Raw genomic sequence first — 26,054 nt, 5'->3', positions numbered from 1 at the left:
TCAAACTCCATATCGGCCCTCAAGAACCTCTTGGAGGGGTAGGTTTTTCGCATTTATTCCGCATTCGGAAAAGGCAGAGGACAGCCAAAAACGATTCACCCACGGTGGACGGGTTAAAAGTACAAAAGCCGCAGCAGCAGCAGGTGCCTCCTTGCCCTCGGCATCTGCGTCAGCCGCCTCTAAACCACTCTGAGGTCTCTCCTCACAAGACACCAGTCGGGGGCAGGTTAAATCTACATCTGACAGAACGGCAGGCTATTACGTCAGATGCCTGGGCATTGGAGATAGTTGCCCAAGGTTACTGCCTGCTTTTCTACGCACCCCTCAGTCATCCACCGGGGAGCAACTCTTTGAAGTTTCCAGACCCGCTCCTTTCGCGGGAGATTCTAGACCTGCTAGAGAAAGGTGCCATAGAACCGATACCTGTAGCGGAGAGGAACAAGGGTTGGTATTCCCCCTACTTTCTAGTGCCGAAAAAGGACAGAGGACTAAGACCCATCTTGGACTTACGAGAATTGAACAACTTCCTCAGGAAGTACAAGTTCAAGATGGTAACTCTCTCTCAGATCCTTTAGGCCCTCCAGCTTCAGGACTGACTGGTATCTGTGGACCTTCAGGATGCTTATTTACATGTGCCAATCCATCTCGAAACACAGGAAATACCTGAGGTTCGCAATTGGCAACTCTCACTATCAATTTCGAGTTCTGCCATTTGGGCTGACCTCTGCCCCAAGGGTCTTCACCAAGCTAATGTTGGTAGTGGCTGCAAGTCTAAGGAGGGAAGGGATCCACGTCTACCCCTACCTAGACGATTGGTTGATCAGAGCAGTATCTTCGGAATAAGCTCAGATCCAACAAGATTATGTCTGCCACTTCCTTCACAAACTGGGCTTCGAAGGGATTGTGTCCTCCGACGTATTCCTTCTCTTTGATAGATCATCTCCAGCTTGCTGGCCTTGGAAATCTTTTTCAGTAGAGGGCGCTGCGCGTCGACGTCCCTCGAGCCGATGTCTCTCGACAGCCTTCGTATCGGCGCCGACATCATTACGTGTATAAATAGACTCGCGCAGCGTCTGTTGCTCAGTTCCAGTTCCGTTTTTCCGCGCTTCGTGGTGCCTCGGAATATCGTTGCTCAGTTCTTCAGTCAAATATACTTCATTATTCCTCGAGAATACCGACTCGTACTCGATGGCTTCCTCATCCGAACCGACGACTCCACGGTCCGGCTTCAAAAAATGTCGAGACTGTGGGAAGAAAATGTCATTTACGGATCCTCACAGGATCTGTTTGTGGTGCCTGGGAGTTGAGCACCATTGTTCGGAGTGCGAGGACTGCATGTCCATGATGGCGAAAGCCTTGAAGGAGCGTAAGGGGAAGTTCGAGAGAGGTAAGGCAGTTAAAACTTCTTCGAAAGTTTCCTCAGCGGAGTCGAGACATTCGTCTCCTCGCCATCACAAAAGACATTCTCGTTCTAAGTCTCGAAGCAGTTCCCATCACTCTTCGAGATCTAAGCATTCAAAAAAGAGACGTCGAAGATGCCCTTCCTCGTCGTCTTCTTCCGTTTCCCCGAAAAGGGTCTCCTGCCCCACAAAACATAGCTCTCAGACTGAGTGGGAGGAATTCAGGAAAAAGATGCTTAGCGTCTTCGAGAAAGCGGCCTTGACCCCCTCGAAGACTGCTGAGGGTGATACCCTGGGTGAAAGACCCGAAAAATCAAAACGCTGCGAGTCGCAGCACCCGGCGAAAGAAGCTACTCGAGAGGGTCACGAACCCTCGAGTAAAGGCAAGGTCGTGTCTTCGACGCCGTCGTCGAAAATCCCTTCGACGCATAGATCTGCCGTTATCGAAGGTTTCTTCGACGCACAGGTCAGTCGATTCGACGCCGTCTTCGACGCCGACATCGACGCCGAGAAAGTACAAACCCACGGTCCCCCCACAGCCAGTGGCCATACGCAGAGCCTCGATCACGAGAATGTCGTCGACAACCTCGAGTAGAATTCCAATACTCTTGAGTTCCTCGAGGCCTCTACCAGCTTTCTCGACGCCTTTCTCGAAGGCTTCGAAACCTTTAACGTCCGCGTCGACGACGTCGACGTTTTCTCAGCCAATTATGACAAATTTGGCCCCTTCTGCTCTGGAAATGGGATTTATATCATTTCCAAGATCTGATCATTCCAGAGCCTTAACATCTATTTATGAAGAAGGGGAGAATTCGGATCAGGAGAGACCTTTTGAGTTGCAGGGATCTGCAACTCCTGTACCAGAGGAATTTACCTCTGAATAAAGTAGGTTTAAGGACCTCCAAGAATCCTTACATGAAGCAAGTGAGTTGGACACTTCCCTAGAAGTGGAATTTGCCAAACCAGACCCAGGGGAACATGCCGAAACCCCTTATAGAACCTTGATGGCAAGGATAATAGAGTTTATGGGGTGGTCTACACCCTCACCTGCTTTTCAGCAAGACGACCTCACAGACATTTTGGTTAAAGGTCCACAGGAGGATCCTGTGGTGCCATTTCATGCGGCATTACAAAGGAAAATATTGGCAAACTGGGAAACCCCTGAGGTTATCCCGGCGGTTAACAAAAAATGATCAGCCAAGTATAGGGTGTCTACTGCTGACCCTGAATATTCATCCAAACACCCAACTCCGGAGAGTCTGGTTGTGCAGGCAGCAACTTCATCAGGTAGTAAATCGGCTTACCCTACTGTTCCACAGGACAGGGATGACAAGAGACATGACTCTATGGCCAAAAAAGTATTTTCTGCATGTAGCATGGCGTTGAAATCCATCAATGCTACTTGTAAGCTCGCAAGGTTCAGCCACACACTTTGGGAGTGTGCTTCATCAGCGGCTGACTGCCCCCCGGAGGGAGAAGAAAGAGAAGCATTTCTAAACATCATTAAGGATGGTAAAGACGCAATGTGCGAATCCCTTCAAACTGGCATTGATTCCGCTGACGGCATCAGCAAGGCCATGGCGGCAAGTACAACAACCAGGAGATTTGCTTGGTTGCGGAAGTCGGGTTTTGATCCAGATGTGCAAAGCAGACTCTTGAATATGCCCTTTGACAGCTCTTCCTAGTTTGGTAAGAAGGCGGATGACAGTTTAGAAAAGCTTCAAACATCAAAGGCAGCAGCAAAATCCCTGGGAGCTGCAATCCGTCGGGCACCATATCGCCCCTCAGGATCCTTTTGGAGAGGTAAGTCCTTTCGCTTCTATTCCGCATTTGGAAGAGGCAGAGGACAGCTGGTTCAAAGGGGTCAGAAAAAATTCACCCGAGGTGGACGGGTTAAGAATACAAAAGCCGCAGCAGCAGCAGGTGCTTCTTTACCCTCGGCATCTGCATCAGCCGCCTCCAAACCGCTCTGAGGACTCTCCTCACAAGACACCAGTAGGGGGCTGGTTAACTCAACATCTGACGGGATGGCAGGCTATTACGTCAGATGCTTGGGCATTGGAGACAGTTGCCCAAGGTTACTGCCTGCCTTTTCTACGCATCCCTCAGAGTCATCCACCGGGGAACAGCTCTCTGAAAGTTCCAGATCCGCTCCTCTTGCAGGAAATTGTAGACCTGCTAGAGAAAAGTGCCATAGAACCGGTACCTGTAGCGGAGAGGAACAAGGGCTGGTACTCCCCCCTACTTTCTCATACTGAAGAAAGATGGAGGACTGAGGCCTATCTTGGACTTATGAGAATTGAACAAGTTCCTCAGGAAGCACAAGTTCAAGATGGTAACTGTCTTTCAGATCCTTCAGGCCCTCCAGCTCCAGGACTGGCTGGTATCTCTTGACCTCCAGGATGCTTATTACGATGTGCCAATCCATCTCAAACACAGGAAATACCTGAGGTTCGCAATCGGCGGCTCTCATTATCAATTTCGAGTCCTGCCATTTGGGCTGGCCTCCGCCCCGAGGGTCTTCACCAAGCGAATGTCGTTAGTGGCTGCAAGTCTAAGGAGGGAAGGGATTCACGTCTACCCGTACCTGTACGATTGGCTGATCAGAGCTGTATCTCCGGAAGAAGCTCAGATTCAGCTAGATTATGTCTGCCACTTCCTTCACAAACTGGGCTTCTCCCTCAATTTGAAGAAGTCACAGATGATACCATCACAGAGACTCCAGTTCGTCGGAGCGGTCCTGGACACTTCCCTGGGAAAAGCCTTGCCACCAGGGGTGAGGGCTCAATATATTCTGCAGATGGTCACCAAGTTTCAAAATGCCCAACGTCTCCCAGCCTTTGGATTATTGAGGTTGCTAGGCCTCATGGCATCCTGCATCTTCCTTGTGCCAGAGGCTCGCCTGAGAATGAGATCTCTTCAGTGGGCACTGAGAACTCAGTGGTCGCAATTCTCAGGGAGAATGACAGACCTCCTTCAGGTTCCGGACAAGGTGGCTTGAGACTTTCAGTGGTGGGCCTACCAGAAAAACATCTTGAAGGAAGAACTGTTTTGGCAACCATGGCCGGAGATAACAGTAGCCACAGATGCCTCACTCACGGGGTGGGGAGCCCATACCAACGACTTGACCATCAGCGGTCGTTGGTCTCCATCGGAGTCCAGACTACATATCAACCTGTTAGAGCTGAGAGCAATCAGACTAGCGCTGAAGGCTTTTCTGCCATCTGCACAGGGGAAAAATGTCCTGATAATGACGGACAACACAGTGGCCATGCACTACCTCAACAAAAGAGGAGGCGTAGGATCACTGCCACTGTGCAGAGAGGCAATGCAGCTCTGGTTTTGGGCAATTCAATAAGGAATCTCTCTATCGGCAGTTCACCTAGCCAGAGAGAAGAACTTGACGGAGGACGCTCTGAGCAGGCAGGGCACAGTCTCCCACGAGTGGGAACTAGCTCAGGAAGTCCTTCAGGAGACCTTCGCCCTTTGGGGAACCCCTCAAGTGGATCTGTTTGCCACCAGTACCAACAGGAAGTGCGATCTGTTTTGTTCAAGGGAATTTCCCCCGAGAGGAGCTCTAGGGGACACGTTCGTAGTGGACTGGGGGTTTCCACTCCTGTACGCGTTTCCACCAGTCCCTGTCATTCCTCAAATGATCAGGAGTTTGAGAAGATTCCGGACCATGATCCTAATCGCCCCAGACTGGGCCAGGAGAACGTGGTACCCGGACCTTCTGGACATGTCCATCTGCCCTCCAATTCGTCTTCCACTCAAGGAGAATCTTCTCTCACAGAAGGGAGGTCAGGTTCTCCATCCAGACATCAGAACCATCAACCTTCACGCTTGGTTTCTGAAAGGTAGAGATACAAGGATTGGGACCTCCCTGATGACGTCATGGAGGTGTTGCTTTCGGCCAGAAGGCCAGCAACAAAGTCTTTATACCGCTGCCGTTGGAACAAATTTTGTAGCTGGTGTAGAGAAGAGAATATCGACCCCTTTTCATGTGGTACACCAACAGTGTTATCCTTTCTACTCTACTTGGCACATTCAGGCCTTCAAGTTGGCACTCTCAAGGGCTATCTCGCAGCGCTATCGATCTTCAAGCGCACTGCAGAGGAGCCTTCGTATTTCAAATTACCCTTAGTAATACAATTTCTAAAGGGATTAACTAATGTCTATCCTCCAAGACCGTTCCAGGTTCCTTTATGGAACTTAAATTTAGTCTTAAATTTCATGATGGGTACTCCTTTCGAACCACTCCACTCTTGTTCGCTAACATTTCTCACTCTTAAAACTGTCTGGTTAGTGGCATTAACATCTGCTAGAAGGGTGAGCGAATTACAAGCTCTATCTTGTAAACCCCCCCTGATACAATTTTTCATAAAGACAAAGTTGTCCTACAGGTGAAACCTAATTTCCTCCCAAAGGTGGTTTCTGAATTCCACATCACTCAGAAAATTACCTTACCTTCATTCTATCCTCCTCCCCATCCGGGGAAAGAGGAAGAAAGGCTACATAGGCTGGACCCAAGGCGGGCTTGAAGATTTTACAACAGCAGACTTGTTAGGATTAGGCAAGCAGAACAACTGTTCGTAGGTTACTCAGGGCAGGGCACAAATTGGGACTACCGATAACAAAACAGACCATTTCCAGATGGATTATTTTGGCCATTCTGAAATGTTACAAACTAGCAGGGAAAGAGCCTCCTCAAAATCTTAGGGCTCATTCAACCAGGGGTATCGCAGCCTCTTCGGCCCTCCAAGGAGGGGTTCCGGTTCAAGACATATGTGCGGCTGCCACATGGTCATCCGCACATACATTCACAAGATTTTACAACCTGGATTCTTCCTCTAGTCAAGAGACTAGGTTTGGCAAAGCCGTATTACATTCTGTTCATTCCTAAAGGGAAACATGGCGTTTTTACTCCCACCTCCAATTACACACCACTGCTATGGGAGTCTATCAAAGATAAGGAATACGTCGGAGGACACAATCCCTTCGAAGAACAAGTTACTTCTTACCTGGTAACGTTCTTTCGATGGGATGTTCCTCCGACGTATTCCTTATCGCCCCTCCCATCCTTCCCCGTAGTAATACTTCCCTTGTGGTTGCAGTTTACGCTCCTTCAAGGTCAATAACCAATTAATGTAAAACAATTGTTAACGTCAAAACGGAACTGAGCAACGGACGCTGCGCAAGTCTGTTTTTACACGTGATGATGTCGGCGCCGATACAGAGGCTGTCGAGGGACATCGGCTTGAGGGACGTCGACGCGCAGCGCCCGCTACTGACATTTTTTTCCGAGGCCAGCAAGCTGGAGATGATCTATCAAAGATAAGGAATACGTCGGAGGAACATCCCATCGAAAGAACGGTACCAGGTAAGAAGTAACTTGTTCTTCTCCCTCAATTTAAAGAAGTCACAGATGATACCATCACAGAGACTCCAGTTCATCGGAGCGGTCCTGGACACTTCCCTGGGGAAAGCCTCGCCACCAGAGGTGAGGGCTCAAGATATTCAGCAGATGGTCACCAAGTTTCAAAATGCCCAACGTCTCCCAGCCTTCGACTTTTTGAGGTTACTAGGCCTCATGGCATCTTGCATCCTTCTGCCAGAGGCTCGCCTGAGAATGAGATCCCTCCAGTGGGCACTAAGAACCCAGTGGTCACAATTCTCAGGAGGAATGGCAGATCTCCTTCAGGTCCCGGACAAAGTGGCTCGGGACCTTCAGTGGTGGGCCTGTCGGGAGAACATTTCTAAAGGAGAACTGTTTTAGCAACCATGGTGTCATGATGCCTACTCCCGGAGAACCAGTCCAGTACCAGCGTCCCCGGAAGCAGACATCATGTTCCCGGGGAAAAGGCCAGCAACCCCTAGAAGGGGCCCTTTGGACACTGTCCTGGCGCCTTTGGCGCCAGGCTCATTTTGGACCTCAGTCCTGGCGCCATATGCGCCAGGCTCATAAAGGGAGTGTTTATGTGAACTTACCTGATGCAGACCGTGCTGCCAGATCCAGACCTCTTTGAGGCCTGAAGGGACTATTTTACCTGTGGGACTATTTTGTCACTCGGGCGTGGCTGGGGAACAATACGTACCTGGAACTACTTTGGAGGCTATTTAAGCCACGCCCAGACAGCAGCTCACGCTTCGCGTTGTTCTGCACCTAGCAGCTGGATGCTCACTGTGTCTGCTCCTGCATCCTGACTCCAGCCACGCCCGCCTCCATCCTGTAACACCTGAAAGGAAAGAAGAGAAGGGAAAAGGTGAACAGAAGAACATTACCTGCTTCTACCCAGAGTCCGGAGTCATCACGCCGGCGATCCTAAGGGAAGACATTTATTTTAAAAACGCATCGCGTTGCTCGCTGCAGCGCCGCATTTCCCTCACCTGTTCACGAGGCATCTCCGTGCTCCTTAGCGACCATCTGCACGATCTGCCGCATACCTGCGCCTAAGGGGGAAGAGAAGAACAAAAGGTGAGCAAAAGGAACATATTGAGGAAAGCCAGATTTTCGCCATAAGACTTACCTTATTATTGTTGGGAGAATCTTTCCTCAGCTCGGGTCGGCGCCGCTTCTTCGGCAGTACCGTACCCCGTCCCCTATGGGGAAAAAAGACACACGCATTAGTGGGTGAATATAAGGACGTTAAAGGAACCACCCATCATAATCTCACCTGAGTTTACCTTCGGCGAATTGTTTCCTCTACGCGAAATCTTCACTCAGCACCAGTGATAAAAGGGATAAGAGACGGACTACTGAATATAAAGGCAAATAGAAAAGGAGGCCAACTCTTGAACTTTTACAACAGTATACTTACGGCACCTTGCCAGGAAAGTCAAGTAAGCTTGGATCCTCACCAATCCGAACACCAGTGAAGTAACTGGATATAATCGCACCCCTGCACCAGAAGCACGATGGAGAGCTCGTCCTTTCAAACCTTAAGGTGAGAGTTAATGGGGAATTTCAGAGGTGGTCTGAGGAGAGTGAAAGAGGGAAGTGGGAGGCCGACGCGCTACTCCGCAGGTAGTTAATCCCTTTCTCCATCTGCAGAAGGATTCTCCTGCGAGTCAGACAAGCCAGATTTGGGGGTCCTGTCCAGTCGGTCTTCCGAGTTCTGCGCATCACCTTAGAAGAGGCCGCAGCAGCCCAGACCTGGTCAGCGTCTCCGTGGGAGTCAGGTGAGCGTTACACATGGCCGGAGATAACAGTAGTCATGGATGCCTCACTCACAGGGTGGGGAGCCCATGCCAACGACTTGACAATCGTTGGTCTCCATCAGAGTCCAGACTACATATCAACCTGTTGGAGCTGAGAGCTATCAGATTAGCGCTGAAGGCTTTTCTGCCATCTGTACAAGGGAAAAATGTCCTAATAATGACGGACAACACAGTGGCCATGTACTACCTCAACAAAAGAGGAGGCATAGGATCACTGCCACTGTGCAGAGAGGCAATGCAGTTCTGGTTTTGGGCAATTCAAGAAGGAATCTCCATATCAGCAGTTCACTTAGCCAGAGAGAAGAACTTGACAGCGGACGCTCTGAGCAGGCAGAGCACAGTCTCCCACGAGTGGGAGATAGCTCAGGTAGTCCTTCAAGAGATCTTCAGCGTTTGGGGAACCCCTCAAGTGGATCTGTTCGCCACCAGTTTCAACAGGAAGTGCGACCAGTTTTGTTCAAGGGAATTTCCCCCGAGAGGAGCTCTAGGGGACGTGTTTGTAGTGGACTGGGAGTTTCCACTTCTGTACGCATTTCCTCCGGTCCCTGTCATTCCTCAGATGATCAGGAGGTTGAGGAGATTCTGGAAGTCTATGATCCTAATTGCCCCAGACTGGGCCAGGAGAACGTGGTGCCCGGACCTTCTGGACATGTTCATCTGCCCTCCGATTTGTCTTCCGCACAGGGAGTATCTTCTCAAGCAGAAGGGAGGTCAGGTTCTCCATCCAGACATCAGAACCATCAACCTTCACGCTTGGTTTCTGAAAGGTTGAGATACAAGGATTGGGACCTCCCAGATGACGTCATGGAGGTGTTGCTTTCGGCTAGAAGGCCAGCAACAAAGACTTTATATCGCTGCCGTTGGAACAAGTTTTGCAGCTGGTGTAGAGAAAAGAATATCGAACCCTTTTCATGCGGTACACCAATGGTGTTATCTTTTTTGCTCTATTTGGCAAATTCAGGTCTTCAAGTTGGTACGATCAAGGGCTACCTCACAGCGCTGTCGATCATCAAGCGCACTGCGGAGGAGCCATCATATTTCAAATTACCCCTAGTAATTCAATTTCTGAAGGGGTTAACTAATGTCTATCCCCCAAAGCCGTTTCAAGTTCCCTTGTGGGACTTAAATCTAGTCTTAAATTTCCTGATGGGTACTCCTTTTGAACCACTCCATTCTTGTTCATTTAAGATTGCTCACCCTTCTTACTAGTGGCTTTGACATCTGCCAGAAGAGTGAGCGAATTACTAGCTCTATCTTGCAAACCTCCTCATACAATTTTTCAAAAAGACAAAGTTGTCCTACAAGTGAAGCCTTATTTCCTCCCAAAGGTAGTCTCTGAATTCCACATCCCTCAGAAGATAACCTTACCTTCATTCTATCCTCCTCCCCATCCAGGGAAAGAGGAAGAGAGGCTACATAGGCTGGATCCAAGGCGAGCCTTGAGTTTTTATATCAGCAGACTTGCCAGGATAAGGCAAGCAGACCAACTGTTTATAGGTTATGCAGGATACAAATTAGGATTGCCAATCACAAAACAGACCATTTCAAGATGGATTATTTTAGCCATTCTAGAATGCTACAAATTGGCAGGGAAAGAGCCCCCTCAACACCTTAGGGCTCATTCAACCAGGGGTATCGCAGCCTCTTAGGCCCTCCAAAGAGGGGTACCGATTTGAGACAAATGTGTGACTGCCACATGGTCGTCCGCACATACCTTTACAAAATTCGACAATCTGGATTCCTCCTCTAGCCAGGAGACAAGATTTGGCAAAGCTGTGTTACTCTGTTCATTCTTAAAGGGAAATATTACATTTTTACTCCCACCTCCGTTTACACACCACTGCTATGGGAGTCTATCAAGATAAGGAATACGTCGGAGGACACAATCCCTTCGAAGAACAAGTTACTTCTTACCTTGTAACGTTCTTTTGAGGGGATGTTTCTCCGACGTATTCCTTATCGCCCCTCCCATCCATCCCCTCAGTAAAACTTCCCTTGTGGTTGCAGCTTACGCTCCTTCAAGGTCAATAACCAATTCATGCACAGCTACTCTTAAGCTTCAAAACGGAACTGAGCAACGGACGCAGCGTGAGTCTATTTATACACACGATGACGGCGGCGCTGATACGGAGGCTGTTGAGGGACACCAACTCGAGGGAGGTCGACGCGCAGAGCCCTCTACTGAAAAAAATTTCTGAGGCCAGCAAGCTGGAAGTAATCTATCAAGATAAGGAATACGTCGGAGGAACATCCCCTCGAAAGAACGTTACAAGGTAAGAAGTAACTTGTTCTTCTCAACCATGTCTCTTGGAGGCATATGATGTTATTTCCCCCCAGTATAAGGTCCTTGTCAGTGAAGAGGAATTCAAAGCCCCGAGTGTTCCAACAACTCACTTTTAGCTCTTCTCCAATTACCGGGACCAAAGACTATACCTTCCTTTTCACCAGACTTTCCGCAACCCATGACCAATCCTGGTGCTCATGGGCCGATTTCCTTTTTTTGTTCGGGTTTTGCTGATCATATTTGGCACCATCTTCATTCCTGATCCTGAAGTTTCCCAATTGTGATATTTTTTTTTTGGAGATTGGCCGGCTCAGTGGCCTTGAGGCTGTTTCTGCATTATCCCTTTTTTTAGGCTGCTGGGGAGCTATTGGGGCAGATTTGGCGTAATTGCCCCACGCAGTTGTCTTTCTCACATTGCTGGAGTTTGCATGTTTTCTTTTGTCAAATAATCTTTCCTTTTGTTGCAATAGGACTTCTTTGATAGCGGTGGACTCTAAGTGCAAGATTCCACCTCTCTTATATCCTCCGACACTATGTGCCGTATGTAAAGACTGGAGGGGGGGGTCTGTACTTCTGCTCTCTATATGGCAGAGGAGAGGCACAGAGGACCCCAGCCAAGATTCTCTATTACGGTAGCAATGGACGAGCAATCAATGCCTAGCTTCTCAGGAGGTGATGCAGGCTGGTTCTTAAGTACAGTGTAGTCCCCAAGCCCCCACAAAGGAATGTCCACACACTGTATTACTGAAAACACAGTCTTTATATAATTAATATTCAAAGGTATGTACACTTTCACAATAACTCACTTTGTACTCAGAAGATCAATAATGGTAAATATATACAGTTCTACAGTGGTACCACAAATATTATTAGATCTCATTAAAGTGCATCAACTATACTGTTAAAATGTCACACAGATCCATAAAAAGGAAACCAGCAATAGAGAGAGGAGGGAAAGCAAGATGGTTGAAGCAATAGGCAGAATACTGAGTCAGTTACCTAAACACAGTTCTGCGTGGAGATCCCCCCACCTGGGCAACCTGTAAAATAAAGAAATATAGCACAAGCCCAGTCCATATAATGCTCAATAGTCTTATTCTCTCCTATAATGTTTTTACCCCCCCCCCCCCCGTGTACCTGGTGGAGCAGGGTTCTTCGAAGAAGCGTCAATGGATCCTTCTTGAGTGACTCCCTTTGAAGCAGGAGCCACGGATCGTCGCGAGGCGTCGAAGATGGTGAACTTGGCGTCGATGAGAAGGTCGAGGGTGCCGAGACCACGGCATCGATCCAGGCGGTGCTCGTCGGCGACGTCCTGCGAGGATGAGGTGTGCAGGGCACCTCAGCGATTGATTGCTCAGGACCGCAAAGAGTTTCTGAAGAACTGTGGCCCAGCAAGGGCGTCGAGTCGTCAAAGTCTTTGTGGTCTTCAGGTGGCCGGAAACCCACCGGCGGATTCTCATCGGCGGCCTCGACTCTCTCCGGCAGGATAAAGCGGTCGTCGGTAAGGACAAGGGAGTCCTTCGATTCAATACTTAGGCAAAGGAGCAGGCGGCTCCGGTCGTCGGCGGCACGGCGTCAAGCGGTCCCCTCTTCTGGGGCAACACAACGTCAACGGGCCTCCAGCAGTTACACACAAACCTGCGAACCCTGGTCGACAGCAATGGACTTCGACGGCGGCGAAGTCTGGGTGCTTCACTTCGATCTCCTCGGCGGTCCCGTCTCCGGTCGGCAGCCTTTCGAGGGTCTGACTTCCAGGGAGCTTCGGCGAAGGTTAGCAGTGCTCGATGGTCCCTCCGAGCATGGGAAGAGGGCGCCTTACCAGGTCCTCTCTCGGATCAGTCTTCGACGAATTCGCCAGCTTTCAGATCAGGTCGAAGCAAATGCAACAGCAAGTCTTATTCTTCCAGCTGGGCGTCGAGGATCAGCAGTTCCAGTTACTCTTCAAGTGTAGACACAGCTTCTGAACAATTTCCAGTGGTGAGCGGTCCCCAGATATACTATTCTGTCTCTCATCCACACTGCTGGGTCACACTCAGCAGCCAATCATACAGAAGGGCATTCATGCAGTCAGTCAGCCAATCAGGCACACAGTGCATTCAGGCCATCCTCCTCCCTCTCAGACACTCACAACAAGGAATGTGGATTGGGACAAGTACCCAGCCATTCAACACTACACATTGCATTCAGGCTAGTTTCGGGCAGGGCTGTCTCAGTCTTTGTCTCTCATGCCAGAAACCAGACAGCCACAACAAGAAGTGCATATTGACAGTCCATTCACCCAGGTCCCACCCACAGGGTGTACCCACAACATACAGTCACTGGGAAGGCTCCAGCCAGTCTGGACTGGACTTCACAACAACACCATGTATGGAACTTCCACCCAACAGCCAGTCAGGGTGAAGGGACTGAGTCAGGGCTTCCCAGGACTTTGGGAAAACAAGGTAACGGGCAATAGAAAGCAAGAGGCCACAGGGGCCATCTTGTTTTCTATCAGGAATCAACTGATTCCAATTGCAGGGCCTGGGTACCCCAAAATGGAGGATACTCAGAGCACCTGTCAAATTCAGCATGGAACTGCCACCAGCCCATACCCTGCTCTGTGGGCCACCCACAGGTGCCCAAAAATATACACTAGGGGCACAGGGTTGTACCCCCACCCATGGGTGCCATAAGGGTATCCCATGGGTCTGTGCACCAAACCAAAACCAGGAAGAGCTGCACTGCCAGGAGTCCCACATGGACTACTGGGCAGAAAACAATAAAGAACACAATGAAAAAGGACTACAGGACAAGGACAGGGAGGCCCTGTCCCTCCAATGCATTTCCAGCATCACACCGTAGAGCCGGCACATGTTGTATGAGCTTCATCACATTACTTCTATTCAGAAGTAATTTTCTGTCATTGGATCTTCTCGCCAATATTAACTTTAAATCGTCCATTCGATTGGCCTAGATAATTGCGTTATGATTTTTCTCATAGTTCTGACAATAACTCGGTTTAGGCCAATTTTCTTGACTAGTGTTTCTCCTCTTACCCTCCTCTGTTTTTATTGCCATTTAGTCTCTCTCTGAACGGCTTAATGTTGGCATGGGGGTGAATCATTTTTACTGGCGAGGATCTTTCTCTGTGTCTTTGGTTCCTACTTTCAGACTCTCGACTTCTTATTCGGTTCTCCTTTTTTCTTTCTTTCGTTTGAAAAGATGGAGTTGATTTCTTGATATCAGTAGAATGATGCACTTTATTTGTTTCTTTTCGCTTTGGACAAATCAGTTCTTCTTGCTTGTCAATCTCCCGCCAAGCTGAGGCGCTTAGATTATTCCATTGAGCATCTTCCTCTTCTATTAATTCCACCAGATCACTGAGGCCGCCCTCCGATTGAAATGACATGTCATTGCCAGTGTCTTCAGTGTTTCCATTTAAGACAGCGTTCATGCCCGACATAAATACATAAGTCAGGGTTCAGGCTCAGTTCTTTTATGGCTTTTTTGGAAGCCACTGTCAGAGGTTCCTGAGGTGGGATCTGTATATTCTGCAGAATGCTCTCGAGCCAATCATTTTCTTCTTTGGTATGGCTTTCATGTTTTTTTACTTTTTTACAGCAATGCATCACTCTTCCTTTTCTTTCCCCTCGTGCCATCTCTATTCACGGCACCTGTTAGGGGAGCATTAAAGATTGAGAAGGCATTCTGCGGGTTTATCCTTTGGATCAGTCGGCATTTTAGGAGCCTCAAAAGCACCTTCTTCCAAGTTAATTCCAGGGCTGATCTTAGGCTCCATGCAGTTTTGTTCTGCCGCTTTCCAATGTGCTCTCATCCATTTTCCATAGCATTTTGTCATTTGATTCACTACATTGCTACATCGCAGAGTCTTCTTTGCCACTGGTTGGAATTTTCAGCTTCTACATCTAGCCGTTGTTCCAATATTTTTGTTAAAGCCTCCATGTTGTTCCATTTTGGCTGCCAAGCTTGCATTAAGTTGACTTGTTCCTGCATTGTTGAATGAATAGCCTCATATAGTTTGCAGAATGGTGCTAGGGAGATCGTTAGAGCTGCCATTATTTTATTTTGTAGGCTTGCACATTCTGCGATCGATAGGCCCCCTCATTGCCCTTATTCTTTTCTGATTGTGTATTAGAGGAGTTCAAACTTGAATCCTCAGCTGAAGAATCATTTATAGAATCATTGCTGTTATTAAAACACTCCTCGTTATTACTTAAGTCAAATGCAGGCGGTGTCCCAGGGATTGTTCTTTTTCAAAGTAGCTAGGGGATTTCTCAAACGTTTGCCCCAAAAGTGACACTGACCGACCCCTTGTTATTGTGGGGTACACTAATGGGCGCACCCTCCCGGACTTGCCAACTCTTCTACAGCGTTCATTTTGTTGTTCGCCAGTGTGTTATTTCCTAGCGCCTCCAATGAAAGACAGACTTTTTTGTCATTGATTGTTCATTTTTTCTGATAATACAGACAGGTCTCACGCTAATTTAGCCGCAAGTTCAGAGTTCGAAAGGCCTGGTAGTGCTGTTCCATTGATTGAGTCTGTATTAGTGTTCTTCCCATTATTTAGAATGTCATGGATGTTAGCATTTGCAAGTTGATTGCCTACTCGCTGCATTTTTGTTTCTGAGCTAGCCCCTGGGCTCCCTTCCCAGCCTTCATCGTTGATTTTATTCAAGGGAACCCTTTCTGGGTTCATCTGGGAAGTTTCTAGTACTACGCTTCCCATTTCTGATTGAAGGCGTGTCTGCGTGCCCGCTTGCTTAGCTTGTTCCATAGCAGTTGAAAAACTGGGCGCGTTGTCTGATCTTCCTCAGATTATTATGGATCAATATCCTTAATTTTGTTCACACTGAGGAGAGGGTTTCTTTTGAGAGGGTGCGTGGAGATATCCGAAGAAAAACGCTCAAGACCCAATTTAGAGGGTTCCTACAAAACCCCAGACAGAGGGGCACAAACAGTCAATCAGTCCACAGAAGTTACTTTCGCTTCATTCCAGGGAGACAAAAGTTCACAGGAATTCAAGGGATTACAGAGCCGCTTGCCTTCCGTCGGCCGATCAGAGGACCCACTCGCCTTCTCTCACACCGCCTCCCTAGATGGTGGCGGGCAGGGCGGACCCAATGCCCTACAATCCGCTTCATTTCTCACGCAGAGTATAACTGTGGGGAGTGGTGAGAAAACAATGTTATCCACGGGGGGCCAACTGCCCTCCTCTGTCAGCTCTTCCACAGTGCTAACACTCACCAACACTCCACAATACACTCCGCATAAGCGGGAGCAGGCATTTTTGAAAATTAGGCTCTGCCTACAGTGCCGGTCTGGGAAACAGCCACGGCAGACAGACTCTTCTTAGAGCCTGATGCAGAGTTTGGCAGTAGAACGCGACACTCGCCAACACTCCACAATAATGTATTATTGGGAAATAATGCTTTTGGTAGAAACTTTCTCTATGTCCTGTGACGATTCTGAGGATGTCATCCCTTCCCCCCTAGGGGGAGACTTTTCCCATGGGGTCAGACCAGTGCGTCCACAGTACAAAAGTCCTGCTCGGGGGTGGTGCACTGAGGGAATATCACACGGGGAAGGAATCCCCTTTTGGGATTGAGGTGACAATTCTCAGAGAACACAGTATGACCCTGCTTCAGTACACCCAACCTCTTCTACAAAACCAAATCCTCCTTCCCCCTCTCTAGATAGAGCCAATGTGTTATGTTGTCAAATCAGTCATCCTAATTTACCTGACAAGACTGAAATACCAGAGCAGACAAGTATCATGCATATAATTTTAAAACTACTATTGTGAAGATGATGATGATCAATGGGAGTCTGAGGATCACTCTAGAAAACCACAGTGAGCGGTCTAGCTTCTCAAGGCAAGTGATTGTCCCAAAGCAGTACAACAGTCCCGCGGTGGAGTTTGAAAGGGCGCTAGAGGAGAGCGATACTCTGAGGAGAAATTGCGGGAGCCGTGTACGGACAAGCTTCCCGAAAGGGAAGCCGTGAACAGAGGAGCAGGCGAACCCAAACGTGGTCCAGGACAGAAGGACTACTGACTGCTGCCGAGCCAAACCTCTGGGCGCCCCAGGCCCTGTCGAAGCGCATGAGAGAGAGAACGCGCAGCCGGTAAGAGTCAGACGCCTGCAGAGCCACTGCAGAACCTGCCGGTTATCTGAAAGTTACCAGAGCCTCGAGAAGGGACGCAGCTGCTCTGTAAATGGTGGTACCTGCACAGAAGAGACAAACATGTACGCAGGTTTCCCAAGAGGTGCTAGAGGTCAGGGGAAGCAACGGGGTGAAAGCAGAAGCTGGAATAAGAGGGTTTGGGACCCTGGGACATATGGAAGTCAAGGTATAAGAGGGTCCGGAACCCCAAGAATAACCAAGATAAAGAAACAGGAGAGTTAACCAAATAGATATGATAGCGAATTGTGAGCCTGGGACCCGAACCCATATAAATCAAGAATATGAGGGTTTGGGAACCTAATGATAAAAGAAGCCAACAAGGACGAGTTGTATGCTTGGCATGGGAGTAAATCAAGCGGACACAACGCTACACTGCGAGTCTGGGACCCGCACCCATATGAGAGAACAAAGTTTAAAGTGACAAAGAATAAGATGGTCTGGGACCCTGTCAGAGAAAGAGAGACAGTCCATGAGAGTACACTTGCTTGGCAGGAGAGTGAACCAAGTCATTTGCAATATTGCGAGTTTGCGACTCTCACCCACATGAGAGGTTGAGAATAAGAGGGTCAAGAACCCTGGGACTGATAAAAGGAATCCTATGCTTGATAGCGAACTGTGCCAAGTTGGTAGGATAAAGAAGTGTGAATCCAAGAAGCAAATCATTTTGAATTGCCCAGTGACATTTACCTAAGAGGAGAAAGGGCCTCAGGAGCCCAAACAGAAGGAAAGTGAGATAAGAAGTTGTCTAGGGGAAAGGAGCACAACCCTAGCATTGGAGTGTTCTCTTTGTGAACACTGTTTATTTCCATCAGTTTTGATTACCAGAAAGACTGGGAACTTTTCTGTTGGTTGGAGCTACTATGACCATTTTACTTTGAGAAGAGATCATCCTTGCACAGTTGCTTTAAGTTGTTAGTGTTGGGGGCAGAGGTAGGTTTTGAGACCCAACAGTGACAGAGATTTTAGTTTTGGAGTTCCTGACAATTTCACTCGTTTTCTTTGAGCTAAGGAACCCTTTGGGGAACCCCTCAGGTAGATTTATTTGCGCCGGTACCAACCGAAAGTGCAAAAAGTATTGCTCAAGGGAATTTCCCCCGAGAGGAGCCCTAGGGGACATGTTCGTGGTGGAGTGGAATTTCCCGCTACTGTATGTGTTCCCTCCAATTCTCATCATTCCTCAGGTCATCAGGAGGTTGAGACGGTTCGGGAGCCGCATGATCCTAATTGCCCCGGATTGGGCCAGGAGAACGTGGTACACAGACCTTTTAAAAATGTCCATCTGTCCTCCAGTACGTCTTCCTCAGAGAGAGAACCTTCTCTCTCAAATGGAAGGTCAGGTTCTCCACCCAGAGGTCAAAACGCTCAACCTTCATGCTTGGTATCTGAAAGGCTGAGATACAGGGATTGGAACCTTCCAGATGACGTTATGGAGGTGTTGCTTTCGGCAAGAAGGCCAGCGACAAAGTCTCTATACCGTTGCCGTTGGAAAAAGTTTTGCAACTGGTGCAGAGAAAAGAATGTCGATCCTTTTCTATGTTCTATCCCGGAAGTACTATCTTTCCTTCTGACCCTAGCGCATAGAGGTCTGAATATTGGAACAATAAAAGGTTACCTTGCGGCGCTTTCCATCTTCAAGCGCTCATCGAAAGAATGCTCCTACTTCAAAATTCCTTTGATAATACAATTCTTAAAAGGACTCACTAATGTGTTTCCTCCTCACCCATTTCAAGTACCGATTTGGAATCTCAATTTGGTCTTAAAATTCTTGATGTGTGCTCCTTTTGAACCGCTGAACACGTGCCCATTGAGATTGCTAACATGGAAAACTGCTTTTCTAGTTGCCTTAACATCTGCAAGAAGATTGAGCGAATTGCAGGCACTGTCTTCTGGGCCACCCTATACTGTGTTCCATAAGGACAGAGTTGTTTTGAAGGTCAAACCCTCTTTTTTACCAAAAGTGGTATCTGAGTTTCACTTAAAGCAAAAAATTGTGTTACAGACTTTATATCCTCCACCCCATCCTAGTAAGGAGGAAGAAAGACTCCACAGGTTGGATCCAAAAAGAGCTTTAAGCTTTTATATAACTAGGATATCTAGGCTTAGATTGGATAACCAACTGTTTATTGGCTACACGGGAAAAATATTGGGTCAATCAGTAACAAAACAGACCATATCACGTTGGATTGTCCTTTACATTTCAGAATGCTACAGACTGGCGGGGAAAGACCCACCAGAAGGTTTAAGGGCTCATTCCACCAGGGGCATTGCTTCGTCTACAGCCCTGCAAAGAGGTGTTCCTATAAAGTCCATTTGTGAAGCAGCGACTTGGTCATCGCTGCATACTTTTTCAAAATTCTGCAACCTAGATGCTTCCCAATCTAAGGAGTTACATTTTGGCAGAGCAGTTCTATACTCGGCCATCTAAAAAAATCCAAAAAAAAACAATCTAATCCCTCCTCCATAAGGATTGTCCTTACTGCTTTGGGAGTCTATCAAAGATGAGGAATACATTGGAGGACACAATCCACTCGAAGAACAAGTTGCTTTCCAACTGGTAACGTTCTTTCGATTTGATGTTCCTCCAACGTATTCCTCATCGCCCTCCCAGCCTACCCCTCTGTAGATTTTTCCCGGCCTATTGCCACTCCAACTCTCGCAAGGCAAAGTACCTGTCTACCGACACAATCTGCATAGTGTAAATCAATAACAAAAGAGGGGGAAAAACAGAACTGAGGCAAACGGGCGCTGCGCGTGCTACTTATACACCCGATGACGTCACCCTCAACGGAGGCCTTCGAGGGACCATCGACTCGACGACATCGACGCACAGCGCCCTCTGCCGAAAAAAAAATTCGGAAGCAGCTGAGCTGGATGGAATACATCAAAGATGAGGAATACGTTGGAGGAACATCCAATTGAAAGAACGTTACCAGTTGGTAAGTAACTTGTTCTTCTCTCTATTTGTGCAGTATTTTAATGTCACTTGTGAATAACTTTTGTTTAGTTCAGGGTTCAATATTTATCAGGCACATGGTAATTCTCTCAACACTTAATAATGTACATCAGGTCTCCAGACCCATCCATTATATGCTTTCATTTGTTTGGCTACTTCTTCGACCCATATTAAGCCCCCTGAGCACCCTGGTACAAGTGCTATTTCCCTGTCACTCACCGGTATGTAGCAGCTCCTCTGGGTGATATTGTATGTAAATATGTGCGCTGTAAAGCGCTTTGGATTATGGCGCTATATAAATAACACATCATTATCATTATCTTCTGCTTTGCCTCGCTGCCCTCTCTCACATTGGGAGCACCGGCGAGCTGTGCTCGCCTTCTCTCGACGTTCTTGCTGCAGCGAAGTAGAAGCTTCATTGTCCCCCAGCTGCTGCTGGGGACACACGGCTCGGAACTCTGCAGGGTCTGGACTCTCTTGTGGCTCTCTCCAACCTCAGCGTCCTTCCCGCTCTCCTGCATCCTCCGGCATCTTTCCCAGGCGGTTCCCTTCTCTTGTGTGGGTCACTCCCTTGTATATGCACCTGAAGCCTCTAAAGGGGTGGCAGGTGCGAGTCCTTAGCCTGACATCAATCAACTCTATTATTGGGACATGCCTGACTTTCAGACTGGTGTTCAACAGTCCTCTTCCTCGTCCCAGTACCAAAGTGGTGTATATAGGTGGAAGTGTGCGTTCCTCCTAGTCGCCTCTTCCTCGTCCCAGTCCTAAATGGACCTGAATGGGATGTGTGTGGAGTATGCAACACTGGGGAAGAGTGGTAATACCCTATGAAGGTTGGAGGAGGCTAGGGTATGTTTTGACAGGGGAAAGGGGGATTTCATGCCTTACCTAAGGGAACATTTCCTCCACTACCCAAGGTCCCTCCACCCAGGTGATCCTCTCTCGCATATCCACCCCCAGGGTCGGGATCCAAAAGCAATGGCCCTTCCCTTGCCACCTGAGAGGAAGATCCAAGGGGAGTAGATGGGAGGATGCCCTTAAGTTCCTCACAGTCAGAGATGGTACAATTAGGAGTACTTTTAGTCAAAGCACTGGGAGTAAAGCATTGAGGGGGTGTATAGACTGCTGCTGTACCTGTCTCTAATAGGTGGAATTCTCAATGACCCTTATTTTGTTGGTCAGTGGTTGGCCAGCAAAGGTGATCATGAATCTGTGGGCCTTTTGGGTGTTCTGTTGTGATGTGGTTTGCCAATGAGATTAAGCACAGATATCATCGAAGTCCAGTGGTAGTGTTTGAGGTCTGGTTTACCAGTCATTCAGACTAGTTGCTTCTACACTGGAACAGTGATGGAGATTAAGCTGTGGATTATCAACTAAAAGTGGCAGTAGGGAACACATAACTAAGGGCCCTTGGTCATGTGCAGATATTGTTGATGAGCAGTTGACCATTGGGAGTGTAAACAGATCTCATGGCCTGGCATTGTTTGAGGTTTTGCTGTTTCGGTGGTGGTGGTGAGATATGAGGTGTATTTATTGAAATGTTGCAAATGTTCTTGATGTAAACCTGTTGAGTGCTCATGGAAGTGTTTTTGCTAAACAATATCTTATTTAACAACAGATCTATTCGCTGATGGGAAAGGTGGAATCGCAGAGACAGCATCCACAAAAGCTCAACATCGGCTCTATTCCTGCACTGCAAAGAAATGGTCGTTTGTTCAACTATCCAGTGGAAACTGATGACGAATCCATCTTAAGCGAGTACAGTGCCAGAGCACAGCCTTCTTTAATGCCCATTAGCCCAGCAGCTCTACCATTCCAACACCATAGAGTTTTCAAAACGTCGCCTGGGACCCCTTGTGAATCTGATGAGTCTGAGATTTTTCAACACTATCCAGCCCCAGGAACTAGAGCCTGTTTCCCCCCAGCCAATGAATTCATGTCTCCAGACAGTAATACAACCCTTGAATCCCAAAGAGATGTTCAAGCAGATGGCGTCTGTACCACAGGTGGGTCTGGTGCACGTCCCCTGGAGAATGAAAGCTATCCCTGCTCATCATCCCATACACTGGAAGAAATGGGCGCTTTTAAACCAGGTATGCATTTTTTCCTTGATGCAGTTTTGTATGAAATGTACTGCAAGAAAAGGTGAGCAAGCTTTTTAGTTTGCTGCACTTGCAAATATGCTAAAGAGGTCATGATAATGTATTTTAGGTAGGACTGCCATTCTACGCCTGGTTGGATGTTAGAGCTACCTTTAAATCGGAGTTGAAACTAACAAGGACAAAATGGAGGTAATTCAAATTAGGTTGCTCCTAAAGTCTGTTTTGGTTGTTCTTCTGCCACCCCACCTCCTTGCTTTATACATTGGGTTTAAAAAAGCTATGACACATTTGTGGGTGAATGCCCCATGTCCAATTTACAGCCAAGGCTTGTAGCTGTAGGCAGATATAAGGCAGTCATTAGACTACCTAGCATGAATATAAGAATTAAAACACAAGATTAACCATTCTGCAACACATTTTTGACATGATTTGGTAATAACTCCTGAGTGGGTGGACTATTACCTATCTGGTCAGTGATGCCTTCCTCCAAAAGGCCATTATAGATATTGGCACCACAGCAGATGTGTGTAGAACTAATAGTTAAGTGGACATTCCTCAACTTAAAAAACGACAAAGGGCAAGATGGCTGCCTGGCACGCTGGCTGCGTACTGATGCCCCCGTAATGTAGGAGAGCCGAGCAGCGAGCCCAATACGTGGGCAGCCACATAGGGTGCAGGGAGAACCATCAGCCATGACTCAGCATGGCAGGATCAAGAATCTCCCCCTTCCCCCAGAGAGATACAGCGAGCTGGGCCCGCATTGAGGAGTGGGGGAGGAGCGCATTAGAGACTCGGAACGGAGTCATATCAGGAGCATAGGAGACTGCGACTACTGTCCCCTCCTCCCGAGAAGTGGCTGGGGGAAAGAAAGCCTCCCAGCCAGCGCGGCTGCAACATTGAGGGATAGGTGCCCATGGGGCCACCCGAAAGTAAGAAGAGTGGAGGAGCTCTGAATAGGACCTCCCCCTGGCGAAGCGGACGTGAGGTGGCCTTCCACTGAGAGCGGCCACGGTAGTGAGGAAGACAACGTTGCAGGCTGCATCTCTTGTTTGCTTGTGTTCCCTGCCTTGGCTTACTCCTGTCTATCCTGCCTTCCCTTCTTAGCCTCTTAGCCCTTTCCCTCTGCCCCTCCGCCCCTACATCATACCACTGCAGGAGGTATGTCTTGATACACTATTGTTCTCCCATCACTGTGTTGTTGCAAATGCTTGGTTTTGACTTTGTGGAATCTTTTGACTCTTGTATCATGCTGTGCCATTTTCATCCTGAATTCTGTCTTGCGTTTGCTTTTCCCTGCAACATTATGTGTTATCACCGACTCTGCAACTGCATTAGTCTCTCCCTACGTGCCTCTCCACTCTTTCTCACTGCTCACTCTGTTCTCTCCTCTTCTCCCCTTCTTCCTTTTCCCTCTCTCCCTTCCCCCTTTCCCTTCTTTAGTCTATGCACTTACTCCATTAGAATTGTCCTCGGACATAGTATGATAGCTACATTGTTTGTCTCCTACTCCCCCCCTCTCGTTTCTCTTCCTCCCCCTCCTTCTCCAGCACTATCTGAAATGTCATCAGGCCTAGTATGATAGTCACTTGTTTTGTTCCTCTCCTTCCTTCTCCTCCCCCTCACCCACTCCTCTTGTAATCCTCCGGCTCTATCAGAAATGCCATCAGGCCTAGTAAGTTAGATGCCTGTCTGTCCCTTTCCCTTCCCACTCACCTCCTCCCTCCCTTATCTGTGTTTTAGCTCATGCACTATCTATAATGTTGCCAGTTCGAGTATGATAGTAAATGTCACATTCTTATTGTTCAAGGCCTTGTAGAATGTTTACTGTTTGTATTTTTCCTGTGTTCCCTCCCTTGCCTTGGAGCGCTTTGAAACACATAGTTTATTTGAATAGCACCTATAAACAATCATATATCATATCACCGGGAGGAAGGACAGAGCCTGCAGAGGTGACCAGCACTATGCAGAACACTCGGAGCGCATGAAAGGAGGAAGAGCAGCCTGCACTATGGCAACATATAGGTAGGCAAAAGAGCTGCCCCCCCAACCCAGGTGCATACCACCACTATAGAAGCTGGGGGTGAAGGTGGAGTGGGGAGAGAGGAGCCAAACGACTCGGATGGGGCTGGAGGGGCAATGAGATCAGTGTCCCCAACGTGCCTTGAAATGAGCCCTTAAGTTCAGCAGAGGGTGAGAGGGGGAGCCCGTGGACACCCCCACACGGAAAAGATGTGAAGCACAGGCAAGAAGTGCCACAAGGATAATCAAGTGGCACACCCCACATACTGCCAGGACCAAGGAACACACCCGAGGAGCCCCCCACATCCTCCCAGGTCCATACCACCACTATAGTGGCTGGGGGTGAAGGTCGAGTAGGGAGAGAGGTGCCACAGGACTCGGATGGGGCTGGAGAGATATGAAATCATCGCCCCCAACGTGCCTTGAAGTGAGCCCTTAAGTTGTATTTTGCCCTCCCCTACCCTACACCACTATCTGAAATGTCGTTAGGCCTAGTACGGTAGTCGCCTGTCTGTTTCCATTTCCTTCCCACTCTCCCCCTCCCTTCCTTATCTATGTCTTAGCTCTTGCACTATCTGAAATGTCATCAGGCCGAGTATAATAGTTAATTTCACATCCTTACTGTTCATGGCCTGTAAGAATGTCATTGTATTTTCCCTTGTTCCCTCCCCTCCCTTGCCTTGAAGCGCTTTGAAACACATTGTGTATACGCGCTATATAAATAAACGATCATATATTATCAAGTTCAGCGGAGGGAGAGGGGACGGGCTTCCTGGACACCCCCACATAGAAAAGGTGTGAAGCACAGGCAAGAGGCGCCACAAGAATAGTCAAGTGGCACGCCCCACACATGGGCGGAACCTAGGAACATACCTGAGGAGCCCCCCACATACCACCCACTGTTTACCCTGGAAAGTGAATAAAAGGAACGGAATGAAAGAGGAGAAGCCTGTAGAGTGGGGAGCTGTACTACTCCATGTTACCAGTTGCCGCGGCCAGGAGACTAAAAGCCTACAAGAGGATACAACCGGGCCCAATGGGGCCCACAACAGAAAAGATGGCATCAGAAACGAAAGAGACAATCACAAAAGCAGATTTGACGGCACTGATAGGCGAAGTGAGGTCTATCAGAGGAGACATCCAGACCTTACTCCAAGGTATGGGAGGCCGTGTAGAAAATTAGAGGACAGAGTGGAGGGACTGGAACACTCGCAGCTGTGAGTAGACCTCGTAGTAAAAAAGGATGGACGCACGCCTCAAGGAACTAGAAGAGAGAGAATAAGAAACATCCCTGAAGGTAGATGACCTTGAGAACCACGAGCGCCGGTGTAGCATTCAGATCCTTGGGGTAAAAGAGACGGAAGGAGAAGGAGCCCCAGGACATAAAGCAAAAGTCAAAATCGTCCTGGAAATGCTATTCGAAGGGGAGACCAATGGTGAGGCAGAAATCCGGTTTGACGGAGTGCACAGCGCCTGATGCCCCCCCCCCTCGGGAGGCCCATGCTCTATATTGGCTAAATGTCACAACTATAGAGACATAGTGCGGATCCTGGAAAAGGCGAGGCAATGGCCTGACTTGATTAACGAAGGGCGAAGGTGGCGATATATCAAGACCTTTCTGCCTATACACTGGCCAGATGCAGATACTGCCGGACACTGATCCAGTGGCTGCGAGAGCACAATATAAGGTATCAATGGGGCTTCCCCTTCTCCCTCACATTTGAAAAACACAGAGAGGAGTTCTGCAAGTGAAGTGAAGAGGCAGAAGGGGCGCTGGCCCACCTAAAGGGCCAAGAAACGCACCAGATGGAAGAAGGCACAGAAACACTGAAGGAAAGAAGGCCCAGGGGAGTGGGACGGGGAAGAGGGGGATCAAAGATACCAGGCAGTCGCAA

General features: G+C 48.3%; 1 protein-coding gene across 1 annotated transcript in view; it reads left to right on the top strand.

Annotated features, from left to right (window-relative positions):
* IRAK2 (interleukin 1 receptor associated kinase 2) overlaps nucleotides 1–26,054 on the top strand; it is a 1,381,573-nt gene that overhangs the window by 1,343,097 nt on the left and 12,422 nt on the right. The window contains exon 12 of the mRNA XM_069643462.1: nucleotides 21,657–22,131. Coding sequence (XP_069499563.1) covers nucleotides 21,657–22,131 — 475 coding nt within the window. The remainder of the gene's footprint in view (nucleotides 1–21,656; nucleotides 22,132–26,054) is intronic.

Source organism: Ambystoma mexicanum, chromosome 2p (genome assembly GCF_040938575.1).
Source record: "Ambystoma mexicanum isolate Mex_15411 chromosome 2p, UKY_AmexF1_1, whole genome shotgun sequence".
Taxonomy (NCBI): Eukaryota; Metazoa; Chordata; class Amphibia; order Caudata; family Ambystomatidae; genus Ambystoma; species Ambystoma mexicanum.
Note: the sequence above shows the minus strand (reverse complement) of the source record. Positions and strands in the feature narration are given on the sequence as shown.